A 16738-nucleotide genomic window follows, 5' to 3' on the forward strand; every position below is an offset into this window, starting at 1 on the left:
AGAGAGCTTGTTAAAATGCATTTCAAGTAGCATAATATAAAAAAGACCACACTGCTTCCCCATTTACAAAAACTAAGAGAGAAAAGCAGGTTTAACTTGAATAAAGCAATGGAACAAGTTTTTCTGTTCCACTGCTTATATAAGTTACACCCATTTATCTTTCTTAATTGTCTGTTATACAAATGTTTGCAAAATATTTTATTTATTAAATTTAATTTTAAAATATTTGGATTTAAATTAATTTTTAATCTCATTACATTATTTGAATAAAAATCCTAAGTCGATGGTGGGTCCAGCATTTGGAAGGGGATTGGAATTGTATATCCTCTGTTTCTACAATTTTTCAATTTGACAGATTTGTTGGCTATAATTTGATGAACTTTTTGGGGCTTATTTTTTTTCCTTTCAGTCTATTTGTACAAATATAGACTAGATAAAAATTAAATCACACCCAAGTTAAAAAAGACTAGATTTTTCTTTTACTGTTTAAGGTAAATATTGTTTTAATGGAATGTATTGGTACTTAAGATACTATAATCAATTACAGCTACTACCTTAACAACCTAAATAAAGGCAATATTTTCACTATAACCTACATACTCGTATTCATTACTTGATAATAATTACCTACTTAAAACAATTATGTTTATATTGATAATCCATATACAGAATTACCTTCTCTTGTAAAAAAAAAAAAAAAAAAAAAAAAAAAAAAAAAAAAAAAAAAAAAAATACAGTGGAAAGTCAAAGCACTCACAGATTCACCTTGATACCCTTAGCCTCAGAAGAAGTTGTAATTGTAGCAGCAGTAAAAGTATGAATATTGCACATATTCCCTTTTGGGACTATGTTTAACATCCTCATTAACACACACCTTAATGTTTGACTTTAATAGCCAAAGCTGTTCATGGAATATGGCTTATGTGCCCTTTTGACAACCTGCATGCATACCCATTTGATTTGGTTGAAACTAAAGATGTCCATGCATCTTTAAACAAAGGTATAAATGCACTTGGTTACAATTATACTTTTATTCAAAATAGTTATTTATGATATGTAGATTAGAAGGAAAATATTGCTTTTATTTTGTTCTGTTATGAATGATACTGAAAAAAAAACCCAGAGGGACTAGTCTGAACCTGGCCTTAAAGCGTTTTGAACTTGTAATGCATGCTCAGTTTTCTAAGCAAGTACCAGAAAGAGACATCTTGTGGAAAAAAAAGCTTAAAAGCCATTTGGAAACCTTTCCCTAATTTTTACTGGTTTAAATTGTCATGCAGCAGAGCCAATCTGGTACAATTTAACTTTTTTCTCTTTTTACTGGATCCTTGGACAATGGAGGACAAACAAAACTTTAAAAGGATGAGTAATCTACATCTTCTTTTATGATATGTGCTTAAGGAATAATGTGGTTGGCTTGCAAAAATTTTTCAGACACAAATTAGTGTAACTGAAGAACACTTTTTATCATAGAATTATAAGGAAGTTCTGCCTCTTAATTCTCTCTGTAAATACCCTGTTTTAAAAAGCCTATTAAAAGCTAAAGGCAGTTGACAGTTTGCTAGTCATTTCAGGAGTCCCAATCTTGCTGATGAAGCTGCAAATGCAGTCTGACTGTTAAACTTCAACTTTATCTGAATACTGATCCCGAGTATGTATTCCTTATATGTTGACACAGATTAAATGTGTAACGTCTTGTTCTTCTGCAAAATTGGTAAAAACTAAACAAAAGCTCAAAGTTGATATTTTTGGACTAATACAAAATTCAGCAGTGAAAATGCACAAATGAGGAGACAAGGTTGCAAAATTTATTCTTTAAAATATAAGGGGGATGGGCGATTTTGTCAAATTAAATATATATATATATACCAAAAAAGGTCTTTAAATGAAAATACCAAACAAAGATGTATTTTGATTTAAAATAAGTTGGCAAAAGTGGCAATTACTTCCCATTCCCTCCCTCCAATTTATGCCTTCAGATAAATAATGCAGCATTTAGAAATATAAAATTCAAAAGCAACTTATCAGCCTGTACCTTTCAAATAATAAAAAAATTTATTTACAGCTCATATTCACTGCACTTCAAAGCTAGCATGCTGATTTTCAGGTACTCATCTGCTACTCAGCTACTCAGCTAGCATACTCATCTGCATGCTGATTTTCTTCTAAATAAATTTATCTGTTCATTAAACAAAAAAGTTGTTTTTCAAAAGAATGGGAGGAGCAACATTAAAGCTTAAAACCAACAAAATGAGTAGATATATGAGAGAGATTGGCCACCAGCCTTTGCTTTTTCCACTACAGTCTTAAAATTCATTAAGAACACTTTTCATTCAAATTCAAATGTCCTTGTGTTTGAGCAGTTGTTTTTAAAGAATTGTGACAAAAGTTAAGCTTTAGTGCAAAGAGCAAGAGTTGATGAAGGGGCAGCCCCCCTTCTCGTATACAGAATAATTTATGTTTGTTTTAAGTTTTAATATTGCTCCTAACTCTCATTTGAAAAAAAAACTTGCTTTTTTTTAATTCTGACTGTTCTTTAAATAACACAAGGTAATAACCAGTACCTCTTACCGTCTCAGCCCCCCTGTAAATAGTCTATGTGTGAGTGATAATAATTATGTAACAGTAAACGTGTGTGAAAGTAAAAATAGTAAATTAACAGTTACGTCCCCATTCCCCTCTGCATTGTCCCTCAATAGCAGCTTCGTGTACCTCAGCTGTAACTCACCCACTTCAACCATTAGTGAGAACAATAGTGTGCATAGCCATAGCATAGCAATAGTGTGCATAGCATAGGATTATTGATATTTTTGCTTCAAAAGGTATTTTAACTCATATCCAGTATATTCCAAGCCACTCGGGTATAATAGGTAACCATAAGGCAGATGAAATAGCAAAACATGCTTTAAATATTGACCAGCCAAGTGGGAGACTAATCCCCAGTAGAGATATTTACCACTGGAGACTTACAGACGTACTGCTAAATAATAAGAATCCTACCCTATCACCTTTCCCAAGTAAGCACCTTTCCAAGATTTATCATTGAATTCGGTCAGGTTCAAATGGGCTAAATTTTCAGGCATTTTCATATCAGATCCCTAATTCAAGTGGCGAAGTTCCCTCGTCCCCCCTTTGCAGGTCATGTAATCTTAAGAATGAAACAATAGATCATTGCCTATTTGAATGTAATATGCTGACGTCTGCACAGTATACCCTGCAATGTAAAATGTTAGAATGCTTCAAACACCACAAAATTCCACTAACAGCCAAGAGTCTTGCTGACCATACTTTCTCGCAGAGCACAGAGCTCAATATATATTCTCTTATAATTCAACTGCTGGTATCAAAAGATATACTCCAAGAAATCTGAGCAGATACAAATCATATAAGACAAACCAGCTACATGGCTCAGTCGATCCCACAGAGTGAGCCAAAAGGAAAAGGGCTAAATAGTATCGACTGAAAAGCCCGTCTGCTGAATAAGAAGAAGAAATCATAGCAAAATCTAAACTAGAAGCTCAATTTCTTTGCTAACCTTTGTCTAATTTTGTGTGCTGGAGCAAGCATCCTAAAGGTAAAAATTATGAATAGTTAAATTAGACCAGCCATGCTAGTCTATTTGAACTTTTGTAGGCATGAGGGTTCTAGGCCTATTGTTATCAGTCAGCTCATTCCAGATACAGCACAAGCCCATTTAACTTCTTCCTTTTTTTTCTTTTTTGTACTATGCTGTAACTCAGACTTATTTTATCCCTAGTACCACACAATTGGACATGCAGAATTCAAATATCACATTGATTTTTTTTCAATTTTTTTTTCAAAAGAATCATCACAATATTGTCGATAAGTACTTTGTATGCAAAAAAAAAATATGCAAAATATGCAAAAAAAGGCATGTGTTTCAAGTAAAGAAAAAGAAACTGTTGAAACTGAAATTGGATATGAATCAGGCATGAAAGGTATCTCCAACATTTGACTGCTGGTCATATACAGGGGGAGGATACTTGGCAGTGACAGTACATTACCCCAAGCTAGTCAGTGGAAAATGGGTAGGTCACAGTTGCATCTTGCACTTTAAGTGTCTCAAGGTTCAGCATACAGCAGCAAATATACTTGCAGCAATCAGAGTAGCCCTGAAGAAATTTGAAATTGAAGACAAATTGTTCTGTGTTGTAACTGATTCTGGCTCGAATGTTGTAAAAGCTTGTCAAATTGGTAGAATTGAATGTTCATCTTGCTTTGGCCACTGCCTCCACCTCAGTGTCACAAATGGCCTCAAATTTTGGGGAGAAATGAATTTTGACGCAGAGCAAACACCGGAATGTGATTAAGATGATGAAGGTGAACCCGAACAAGGCACTAGTAGAGAGCAATGTTCCTCAGAGATTGGTCTGACAGAAGATGACCTTCCTGATATCATAGATTCAGACATTGTTGACACTGCTTTAGATGTATATGACTTGGAAGAGTACAACTCTGACACAGAAACTGAATGGGATGAATGGGCCAGTGGTGCAAATGATTTTACTGAAATTGAAGACTCAGTCTCACTCAATGGTGCACTCAAAAAGTTGCGTTGGACACTCAAGCTGCTAAAAAAGTCAAATATTCAACACGACCTCTTTGAAGAGCTTTGCAAAGAAATAGGACTTAGTGGTCACATCCCTCATGATATGAAAGTGCATTGGAATAGCACTTACGTGATGATTAGTTCCTTGTTACACAGAAAATCTGCTCTACAGAAATTTTATGATGTAAATGTTTGCAATGCAAAAATTAGAGAACTTGAACTTACTGAGCAAGACTGGTCACTTTTAGAATGTGCAACAAGTTGTTTGAGCCCTTTTGAAGAGGCAACCAAACTGGCTAGTGGGTTCACTTAAACCATTTCAAGCAAAGCATACATGCTGATCAAGGGATTGGTGAGCTTTTGTGAAGTGAGATCGACGAGGCCGCTTGAGAATTGCCTGAAGGATCAGCTGCTAATGCAGTTAAAAAAGTATTTTGTGCAAAATCCTAGATTCAAGTTGGAGCTCTACCAGCATGCAGCTTATCTTGATCCTTGTACATACGAGCGAATGACTTTAGAAGAAAGAGTGGCAGCAAGACAGTCCCTCATATGTTTACTTAGCAGCTTACAAGATTCCTTTGTGCCCAGTGCAGTTGAGATATGTGTACAGGAACCTGAGAGCCTTAATGATGGCAATGATAAATTTTCCTGATTTTTGAATAAAGCAGGACTGATGCCCTCTGTGCAAAGAGCAAATTCCACCTCTGCACTGAACATCAAAAATGTGGTCAAAGCTTACAAGGAGAGAGTTCCCATTTATCTTGTAGAGCAGAGGTGAAATGGGCTGTTGGTAAGTCAAATGCAGTTCCAAATTTGTCTAGATATTGTGTTCGAATCTGCTCAATTGTTACTTTGTAGAAGCTTCCTATCCCTTCAGCCAGATAAGAAAAGGCTCCAAAGCTTTCTTTGTAGGCTATGAAAAATCCAGACTGTGTTCAGACACTTGAAAGTCGGAATAATATCCTTCAACTTATTTTATTCTATGATTATTTGGCTTATTCTAAACTAGAGTAAAGTAACCAAACATTCATCCCCATAACATACCTTTCCTCCCAACTGAAATCACAACTCCCAAGGGGGTGAGTTAATTCTTGGCCTCCACTGATGAGTAGAAGGTGGAAAAGGTTATCATCAGTCCAAAAAATGCCTATGAGTTATGCTTACTTTTGAGAAAACAAAAGAAATGTAAAAATTTTCATCCCCGGTTTGGGCAGGGTTTAGGGGACGAATTTTTTGTTTCTTTGCCTTACTGTTGGCTCTTACAGAAAAGCTTTCTGAATTCTATGTTTGGAGAAGTTAAGGGAAACTTGAAAATAAAACTATATGTTATTAATGTAAGAGGTCATGCTATTTTTCCCTCTCCCCTCTCTGTTCCATTGTCCTTCTGCCTCTTGTTTTTAACCTAATTAAGGTGATGCTTTTCTGCAAGGTAACAGATTGGTTTGACTTCTGGAGTCAGAATCAATTTTTTTCCAACAATCTTCTATAATAAATGAGTGACAAAAAATTTGAGAATAAATGCAATTTGGCCATTAGGCCTAAAATTTTTTGGTGAAATTGCACCCAATTGGATGCATTTTATGACAAATTTTGCCAAATTTTGCCCCCCCCCTAAAAATATGCTAGTGTGTTGAATTACACAAAGTTGCTCATCTTTTGTATGTAACTAAAAGGATTTAACAAGAAGATGTCTTCTTTCCTATTAGAAATAGAAGAAGTAAGGAAAAAACAGGAAAAACAGCTGTTAAAACAGCTGTTTTTTTTAGAAAACAGCTGTTTTCTGTTTTTTCAAAAAACAGAACAGATTACAGAAACAGGTCACCTATTTTTGTTTGACCTGTTTCTGTTTCTGTTCTGTTTTTTTTTCTAACTGTTTTTCTCAAAAACAGAAACAGTGCTGATGCTTAGTCCCAATCAAGGTATATAATTGCACATGATGGGGGTGGGGGTAAAGTTTATTTGTGATGCAAATGAAGGTTATGTTTAGATTCTGATTGCAATTTTGGGTATATATTTGCAAATTAAAAGGGGGGTGTATACACTCTGTTGATATAGCCTATAGGCTTTAAGAAATTCATGAATTTCTTTGAGAAACTAGAAAAACAAGGAAAGAAGTGAAGATAAAGGTTATCTCACAGCAAATGGGTTATAGGACCAATTTTAGTTCCTAGCTTATGGGTAGGACTAGGGGGGCTAGGATGCATTTCAATATAAGAGCAAGGAATAGGGGCCCTTGTGGTTTACTTCTATTTTAATTTTTGTCTCTATAATAAAACAATTCCAAGAAGATTTAGATTAGGCCTAGGCCACAAGAATTTTTCTTCTGATAAACAACATATAAATTTAGAATTAATTCAAACAAGATGCAGAGTAGGCCTAGGCCTACAATGCATACATAGAACTTAATTATGAGAAGAATTAGAGTAGGCCTAGGCCACAAGAATTTTTCTTCTGATAAACAACATATAAATTTAGAATTAATTCAAACAAGATGCATAGTAGGCCTAGGCCTACAACGCGTACATAGAACTTAATTCTGAGAAGAATTAGAGTAGGCCTAGGCCACAAGAATTTTTCTTCTGATAAACAACGTGTGAATTCAAAAAGTTTATTTCAAGAATCAATGAAGCTACTAGAAGTTACATATTTAGAGTGTTACTTACGATCTGGAGCATTTTCTGGTACCTCTTCCATGACTATGCAATATTGAGGCAGGTTTCCTTTTTTTGAAATTATGGCGATTTATTTTAATTATCTTCTTCTAAAACTTTTTGTCCGGCGTAGAGTTTTCGCCGTTTTCTGAAAAACGAGTAACCAGGCAGACGTCTACATTACTAATGAAGATTGCTACATGTCCCGCCTTTTCCCATTCTCCAGTTTCTGTCCAGTTTTCTGATTGTCAAGCTGGTAAATATTTCGCTGTACATATTAATGACTTACAAATTAAGTGAACATACCACTCAATGTCTTTTTGTACCCCCTTTCCAAATATAATAATCACTTTTGCTGCAAATGAATTTTCCCCCCACCCCCATATAGACCAATTCAAGGTATATATTTGCACCTGGGGGGATTAGAGATCAAAATTCCCTCTCATTTGCATCATAATTAAATTTCAACCACCCTCCTAATGTGCAAATGTGTACCCTGAATTGATATATGCAAGGGTGGGGCTTAGAATTTATTTGTAGCAAAAGTGATTATTATATTTCGAAAGAGCATAAAAAAGGGCAGAAAACTGTAGTATGTTAACTTTATTCGTAATTCAACAATATGAACAACGAAATATTTACCGTCACGTTTCTGTGGCGGCGAGCCAAAAGCGGCTAAGTCATCTTTTTCACATTTTTTAAGAAAGAAAACTTAAGTGTTGAACTCTTTTCATCAGATCAGTAAATTGCAAGGGGGAAAATGAGAGATACCATCTTAATTTGGTTTTTCATGATGGACGAAATGAACTTTTTTAAATCTGCATAAATGAAAGGACTTAGAAGATGCGGGACTAATCCCATTTTGGTATGTCGCTTTTCTGAGGTTTTTACATAAAACTCACATATCTTAGCCAAAATTGGACTTGGTGTTTTTAACTCATTTTTATCATAAAACGCCAAAGGTTTCTCTTTCAAGATTTCAATTAGTGAGGAAATCTTTTTTTTTTTACCATTTCTGTAACTTTTTTGAAGCCTTTTTTTTTAAATTCCCATAGCTCCTTATCGAAATTTATTGCTTCATAAAGCTCCCAGAAAATGGAACAGTCCATCTTCACTTCTTGATTTTTAGTATTCCAGCCAAATATATTGGCATTTTTTGTGCCCTACCAAGAAACGGAAAAATGGAATGGTATTAGCAGTCTACATAACCCAGTTTCTTAGAAAATGCTGAAAGTGAACGCAGCTTATTCACCCAAATGAATCGAATCAGAACTTCATTATGGTTTGTCTAGACGCATAGGAAAAACCAATCGGTACGAGGGGAAAAGTGTTCAAACGATAGATGCAATTTTTTTCTAACAAACATAGATAACATGCACTTGTACGCACCAAGCCTCTAAGCCAAATGTATTTGTCACCAACTATCTTCCTCTGTTATGTTAATTTTACACAAAGCATTACTTATTTTGAATAAGAACCGTTGGTTCTGGATAAACCCCCCCCAGATCTCTAACTTTTTCGTACTTTACAACTGACATGCTTTCCACTTTCAAAAATGCTTGCCTTGCTCAGTTTGCTCGACAACGCACGAAAAAGGGATTGGTGCCATACGCAAACTAAAAAAAATTCCTAGTCCTAAAACCAATCTATGATATGGGAAAAACGATCAGTTGTCCCATGATACCGATTGGTTTTGAGCGTTTCCCCATACGTCTGAACGGGTTATTATTGTACAAAGTTAACCTATAACTTAAAAGGAAGAGGGTAGAGTTTCAAACTATGCTAAAATAAAGTATTCATTTTTTATTATAATATGTGTCAGTATTAATTAATTTATATCAACTTATAAAACAAAGGGACATTAATAATAAAAAGTTAGAGAGTATTTCAAAGCTAATCAAAGTTTTCATGGTTTCGAGATCCATCACAAACTAGTAAAGAACGAGATCTATGACCAGTGACATCCAAATGATGTTCTTCAGTGACAACCAACAGAAATCTATCGTAGGGGAAAGCTCAGGAATAGACTACGGCACAACTGCCAGACTGACCTACGCAACCTTAAAACTTTAAGCCAACCCTAGTGGGAGGATGTGGTGGTTGTAGCAAATCAAAAAAATGATTTGAGGTTCTTTTCGATGCCCTGGTGGCAGAGGTGGTAGTAAAGTTCAAGATAAGGTCGCTGTGACATTCGCGCTCTTCTGCACGTAAGTTTTCAATCTCTGTATGCCTATTGCACTCCTTTGTCTATAGGACTGTGCACCCTTAAAGGAGTAGCAACCTCTAGATTCTTATACCATAATCTGCGCAGCAGTATAGATTTAGTAAAGAGTGATTTGTCTCCCACGTTTTTTCTCGGCTCACCCTATAATCTTTAGTGACCATACGCGCAAAACAACTCGCGTATGAATTAATGGATTCCGAAGTTCAATATTATTTTTTGGAAGAGACGTTAAAGTATTCAGGTGACATTTATATTTTTTTTATAGATAGCCGCTTGGGTAAAAGTGATAGCAACAAAAAAAAATCTGAAAAAATTGTCTTTTGTTATAGTGCAGCCGCTATTTACAGCATATTTCGCTATTTCTTAGGTTCTTGCTAAGAAATTATTAGATTTTTGCAGTGTGTGATATATATCATGGTTGCACAATCCACTGGGTCATATATGACACTATCAATATACTATAAAGATGTTTGTTTTTTCTGAAAAGAGATTGCTTTAAAGAACAAACTAGGCTTGAAAAAATAATTTTGCAAGTTTTGAGTTTTTTTTTATTAGATGTACCATTTACAAAATTTTGAGAGATTAACAATTTCAGTTTGGATTTACCCATTGAAAAAAAAAATCAGATATAAAATCGGAGACAAATGACATAACTGCAAATAACATTCAGCTGTTATACCTTGGTCATCTTTTTCGGTTACAGATTGCAAATTTCCTTAGTTTGTGTACCTATTGTTGGTTCCTGATATGCATTTTAGAAAACACAAGCAATAAAAGATATTGCGCCACATCAAAGTAGTATTTTCTGCCATTTTTCTGCCACAAATATTACCAAGGCTGGAAGGCTAAAACAAGAGACTCCTTCAAATTCAAAGGGTGGGAGACAGCGCCCTCCCCGTGCCCTCAGATGACGGGCTTATGTGTCAGCAGGAGACAGAAAAAATAGAGAAAACATTCTCATCTTTTCCAGATTTCCCAAAAAACGTTTTCATAATTAGTGTTTTCTATTATGCGTCTATAGCACAATTGTTAGATCTCAATCTGCTGTGAATTTGAAAAGAAACTTTATTTTACTAGGCATTTTTTTTTTATTTGTGTTTAATGTTCAATCACTAAGCGAAATGGTACAAACACAAGAATACCGTGGAGCGGCTACGGCATCCATGGGGTTAATACTGGGACTTCAACCTGTAGAATTTTCTTTAGGCTCTTCTATAAATCTGTGTCAGACTGCAGATTGGTTGTCAATGCATAAACAGGCAAATGGGAAAATAAAAGCCAACTTGAAGTCTACAATTCAATGATGCGTGGCTGCAAAGAGCTGCATATGCCTAAGGCTGGCATAATCCAAATAATTAGACCTAAGAGACAGTACAAGATTACCATCATGGTTGCAGATACCACTGCAACCTAGTTAAGAGCAAGCATCAGCCCATAGTAGCCAAAACTTTAAAACGCATTTTAAAAACAACCGGCTGCGATGAAAAAATTGCTATATATAGCTGATTCAGAAATGGTAACTATTATATCGAATAGTTTTAACAGTAAAATAGCCTTTAGCTATAAATAGGTGTCTGATCGAAAAAAAAGTATACCATTGGGATTGCCATGGGCCAAAACCTGATTCAAGAAACTTACAGCCCCCTGACTTGACCAACGAGTAAAATCATTTTTTTTCATGGCTAGTACTGCTGTTTCCTCCGTTTTTTCTTCTTCGCTTCTAGTAAGGCACTGGAACGTCAGAGACAGGGGCATAGCTCCAGCATTTTATTTGGGGGTGCAAGAAGGGTCTCCATTCATAGAGCCAAGGGGCATTAGTTACAGAATAATTTTTTCTCCAAATTATTAGGGGCAACTACCTCTTGCCCCCTCCCTTGAAATTACAGCACTGATTAGAGGCAGCTATTTAAGGGCTCATTTGAAAGGAAATCATGGTTGTAGTGGTAGCTGCAATTTAGTAAAGGGCTAATCACGGCCCATAGTAACCAAAAAAAACGCGCTTAAAAAACCTGGCAAGGGAGAACAGATTGCCATTTCTAGTTGATTCAGGAATGGTATAAGATAGGAATGTATTTAACACACTACAATGGTAACGACACTGTCTCTCTGCAACGGAGGATATTAGTTCAAAGTCCTGTGGGATTGACCTCAGCTTGGTAATATGCGACCCATATTTTGAACTCAGCAGCAGAAACCTACTACTGGCCCTGGAATTTGATTCCGGTAATGAGACTATATGAAAGTGTCTCAAAAATAATTCAAACAAGTAGAAAAAAGACAGATAATAATTGAAACAAGAGATAAATATTGATAAGCAAATTAAAAAAAAAAAAAAAGAGAAGCGAGAATGGGGTTTAATAAGGCCAACGAAAATACTGGATGAAAAAATACGTATATTTCGAATGGATATTTGTTTCTTTTGTGATGGTAGGCCACAAAATTATAAACATAGTAACTAAACCTTCAACTGTGCTTTTCAAGACAATCGGGTAACACTTGGTAAGACATTATACCCTTTCCAAACCCTTTTGAAACTAAGAAAAGAGAAACGAATACAGATACAACACAGTAACAAATACTGAAAAATAATTAGTAATAATGAAGTGAAGGAATACAGCAACTCAGATATAGGAACAAACACTGGAACTAGCACAGAAAAAAGAGCATAGGAGTATCAAAATACAGGAGCAAATTTAGACACACAAGCAACAGAGAACACAGGGGCAGACGCACAAACTATCACAGGAATAAACCCTACAACAAACACAAAACAGAACAGAGGAACGAGCACATAACAAAACAAAAATTTGTCCTGTCACAACTATTAGTCATAACATGGCAATATCTTTACTTGGTTCCAGCCAATATGTAAATATATCTAATATGTAAATATGGTTGCTAAAAATAATTAAATAGGATCTACTTCAGGCAGTATCAGAGTACCCTTTTTTTGCCAACCCGGCTGTAGCTGCCCTTCACAGACTCTAGAATTTGATTTGAGTGATGATATTTTTACGAAAGTGTCTACGTAATAACGTAATGAAGAAGAAGAAGAAAGAGAAGGGGTCTCGTTCGATTACAAGTTGGAATATCTTCTGCCTTTATTAAGAAACGGAAGCAATATTCCCTGAAAAATACTCCGTATTGACAACAGAATAATTGAAAAAGAGGTATACAGCTAGAAAAGGGGACTGGCTCAAAACTTTTAAGGATCGATCCTTGGACCGAGAAGAAGACACTTATGGTTGGGATGGTGAAAGTGTTTTTTTACGGGCCCGTAAATGGACAAAAAAAGTAAATGGCAATACTACGTATTGAGTGCAGGATAATTGAAAAAGAGGTGTACGGCTAGAAAAGGGGATTGGCTCAAAACTTACAAGTATTGTTCCTTGGACCGAGAAGAAGACACATATGGTTGGGATGGTGAATATGTTATTGGGCCCGTAAATGGACAAAAAAGTAAATGGCAATACTTCGTATTGAGTACAGAATACTTGAAAAAGAGGTGTAGGGCTAGAAAAGGGAATTGGCTCAAAACTTTCAAGGACTGTTCCTCGGACCGAGAAGAAGGCACATATGGTTGGGATGGTGAATGTGTTATTGGGCCTGTAAATGGACAAAAAGCCTAAAATAGCTCAACAACGTGGGTTAATAGCTTGATGATATGAATGTATAGCTTAGATTTTCAAGGGAGTACTCACTGATTCCCGAGAGCAGCCTGAAAACACCTGAGCAAATACTAAAGACGAAGAGGGATAGCTTTGAGACAAAGGGGAGTGGCTACTTGTAGTCACTAGTAGAGTCAGTTAGTGACACTGGTGAACACTTGGGAATTCTTGGAGAATGAGAAGGAGAGCAGGCGCGATGGGATATTTAGGTGAAGTTGGAGCATAGCTGGAAAGACTTGGATTATATGAATGAGATACTAGGGAATAGTTTTACAATGTGGGTATATAGCTTGATGATGTGGGCGCATTGTCTGATTTGCATGGAATAGCAAGACAATGTCTGACAGTAGCATGGAGACACATGCGAATTGGCTGGAAATGAGGGGATTAGCCTAGAAAAAGAGGAGTATCTAGGTGATGTTAAGGAATTGCTAGACATGGTTAGTGATTATAATGGAGAAAGTTTTAAATAGCTTGGAGAAGTCACTCAATATCCTGGGCTTATAAGGCCATAGTTTGGAGAAATAGGCAGAAAAGGAGAGGTTTTTGGGTTTTAACGTGAAGAAATGGGCCAATAAGAAGGACTCAAAAAAGGGAAGTAGGTAGGTGATGTTGGAGAATAGCCAAGTATGGTGGAGAGTAACTTGGAGAAAGATTTAAGAAGCTTGAAGAGGTCTGACGAATAGCCTTGGGCTCATAGGACTGTTTTTCGGAAAAGTAAATGCATTAGTAGAATTTGTTGGATTTTAAGTTGAAGAAATGGGCAAATAACAAGAACCTATTCGACCAAAATTTAATAACATTGGACAATACAAAGGACTTGCTGAAGTGTAGCTAGGACTTGATGCACTCCATCGACTTGGAATATAATGAATTATTCCATCAGGACTTCCAGAGTTCTGCAAAGGGATGCCCCCCTGGTGAGTATATGTAAATTGGTTTTGGAAATTGGTCATGGCGGAAACAGTGGAGCATCTAGGGTCGAAGATATTCCACTATTGTTCATAACTTGCCCTGCATATTCAGACACAGGGATGGCACCCTAAGCCCCAGAGTTTTATTGGTGAGTCGTATCTTTCAGAAGGGAAATTGGACCTCCAAGATAAAATGGATTGGGCATAGCAGTCCTTTTTTAGTATCCAAAAGCAAGTTAAACGTGCCAGTTTCCATTCTGGGGAATTGACAAAGCCTGATATTTTCAGTAGCACCTCTTAGAGAATCTGCCTAAGCATGGAATGCTGCATCGAGCAAGACGTCAAAGGTCCATTCGAACGATAAAGGTCCCGTTCGTCAGAGCATGAGTGTCTCGTCTACTGGGGCATGACTAGTCATCAACATTATGGTGCCTATCGAAATCATTCCGTCACAAAGGAGATTAAGACGGCAGTAGTTGACATAAATTTACATATAAAAGGGGTGATAGCCCCTCTCCATCTCAAAGCCTCTAAACAGCTTGACTGTCATTTGCATTATATTGAAAACAGCATTTATTTTGAGATAATTCTGTTTATTCTTTATGGACTACGCATATCCTTAGGAACAAATGCACCATCGATAGTAAGACGTCGGTTGGCTATCCCAAAATTTTCACATTTGGCCAGGTCAAAATTATTGTTTTGTGTTTGCAGTATTCTATGATCATTGGTTTTCTTTGGGTAACTCTCTTGATTGTAGTTTTCGGGGAAATAAGGAGAAGAATAACATAGGCCTCTTGGATGATGCCGGAGTAAATCTGCTTTCAACACTTACTACAAAATTACAATAATATAATATATTATTGTCCTAGACTTTTGTATTTGCATAATTTGTTCGTCTGCGCGAAAAGTGAACGTCCGTAGGACCCTGAAATTGTTTTGGGTAAAATTTCATTGAGGTCTAGATTACAACGGGGCATAACATTCTTACCTTTCTGATGCAATCCAGTAACAAAACATTTCCTTTGAAATCAGTCATTTACATAGCTTGGGCTTAATGGCCAAGACCATTTACTAACCTCCGACCCCTTTAAAGGGTACGCTCATAATTATGACTTCTGTTTGAATGAAAACCCCTCGAAAATTCTGCGGTCACTATTTTGATATGATCACCCTTGAAAAAAAAAAAAATCAACAACAAAGACAAACTATTATACCAACACCCATTCGAGACACACATAAAAAAGAAAAAAAAAGAAGTTTCGCGATTTCATAATTGGAACCTTTAAAATTCTCCTACTGGCTCCTCGATATCCAAATTTGATGTTGCGATTTTGTTCGAAATTACATCTCTTGGGTAAGGTAAAAAAGGTAAAGGATACGGCATTAGAATTTACAGTCCGTAACGGCGGTGCTGATCTCCGTTTCTTGGCCCTTCAGCCAGGAAGTGCAATGGGGGGTTGGGGGCCAGCCATCCTGTGCTTTCGCACACCCTTCCTGTTTACCTTCCCCAGATTTCTCCAGGTACCCATTTAGAGCTATCTCTTGGGGGTCGAGAGCCTCCTATTTCTTTTGAAATTTTGCAAACTTGGCACCGATAATATATTTAGTGGATACCTTTGAGTTTGACAAATTTCATAAACTTGGAATGACTTTCATAGACTTAGATATCTTAATCTATGTGCTGTTGTCAATGTTTTATCTATTTTCGAATAGATGGCTCTTTCCATTGATTCCATCATTACGAGCTGTTTGATGTAAGGGGGAGGGGCTTAGGTGACTTACACTAAAATTTTGGCGTATTGTAATTCTAATCGCAAAATAACCTTGATTCCAAGAAAGTTAACCCGGTCCGAGTCAACACACTAGCATTGACTTAGTAAAGAGCGAGTTGCTTCCCAAATATTTGTTTTTCCTGACCAGTTCATATGGAACAAACTGCCGTCAAAACTTTGGAGGGAGGTTATTTCGATTGAAAATTCGGATTTCTATTCCCTTTTTCGGACTGACAGTGAACCAGCTCCCTACTGTGTGTTTTTTTCCTGGGGCCTCACATAACACACCAGGCATCGGATGAAATTTTCAGATCGTCCTTTTTTCTCGAAATAGTAAAAAGTTGTGATGAATATACTTATTGGGAGAACAGGACCAACGCAGCCCAAGGAGCAAGGGCTCTAAATTATGCAAATTTCTAATGGTTCATGGACAAGTGGGTTTGTTTCTATGTTCTTTTTTTATCTTTAGAAGAAAGGTGGGCTTGTTTTATCTTGGCTGTCGAATTGACTTGAAACTTTCAAAAATCGTTTCTTGGACAAAGGCGACATTTAGGACAACTGGGGTGGCTAGGTAAAAGGCTGGCAAACGGGCCAAAAAGGTGTTTGATCAGTTTGAAAATTTCACCCTCAAATTTATTGGCCAGCGCAAAATAAAAGTTGAGATGGGGTATGGGCCCAAAAATAGGTTAATTTATTTTTCTTATCAAATTTAAAATTATATCCTGAAGTCCTTAGGTCACAGCCCCAACGTTCAAGAAAAAATCTTGGAAATATCGACTCACCAAAAACTGGCCCCCCACAAAAAAATCCAAACGACTTTTGCAGAGCCAGTAGGAAATTATGCTCGTAAGTTGTGACCAAAGGGAACCTTACTGTGTAAAACAGAAGTTGATTGGTCGCACCCACGGGTCCTCCTAAAAATGAGGCCCGAAAATT

At 36.5% G+C, this 16738-nt stretch overlaps 1 protein-coding gene across 1 annotated transcript in view; it reads right to left on the bottom strand.

Moving 5' to 3' along the window:
- Window positions 1-7356, bottom strand: part of LOC136039164 (cytosolic Fe-S cluster assembly factor nubp1-A-like) — a 30484-nt gene extending 23128 nt beyond the window's left edge. The window contains exon 1 of the mRNA XM_065722674.1: window positions 7234-7356. Within this exon, the coding sequence (XP_065578746.1) occupies window positions 7234-7264 (31 nt within the window). The 5' untranslated portion in view covers window positions 7265-7356. The remainder of the gene's footprint in view (window positions 1-7233) is intronic.
- Window positions 7357-16738: the final 9382 nt, after the last annotated feature.

The sequence above is a fragment of the Artemia franciscana genome, chromosome 19, assembly GCF_032884065.1.
Source record: "Artemia franciscana chromosome 19, ASM3288406v1, whole genome shotgun sequence".
Taxonomy (NCBI): Eukaryota; Metazoa; Arthropoda; class Branchiopoda; order Anostraca; family Artemiidae; genus Artemia; species Artemia franciscana.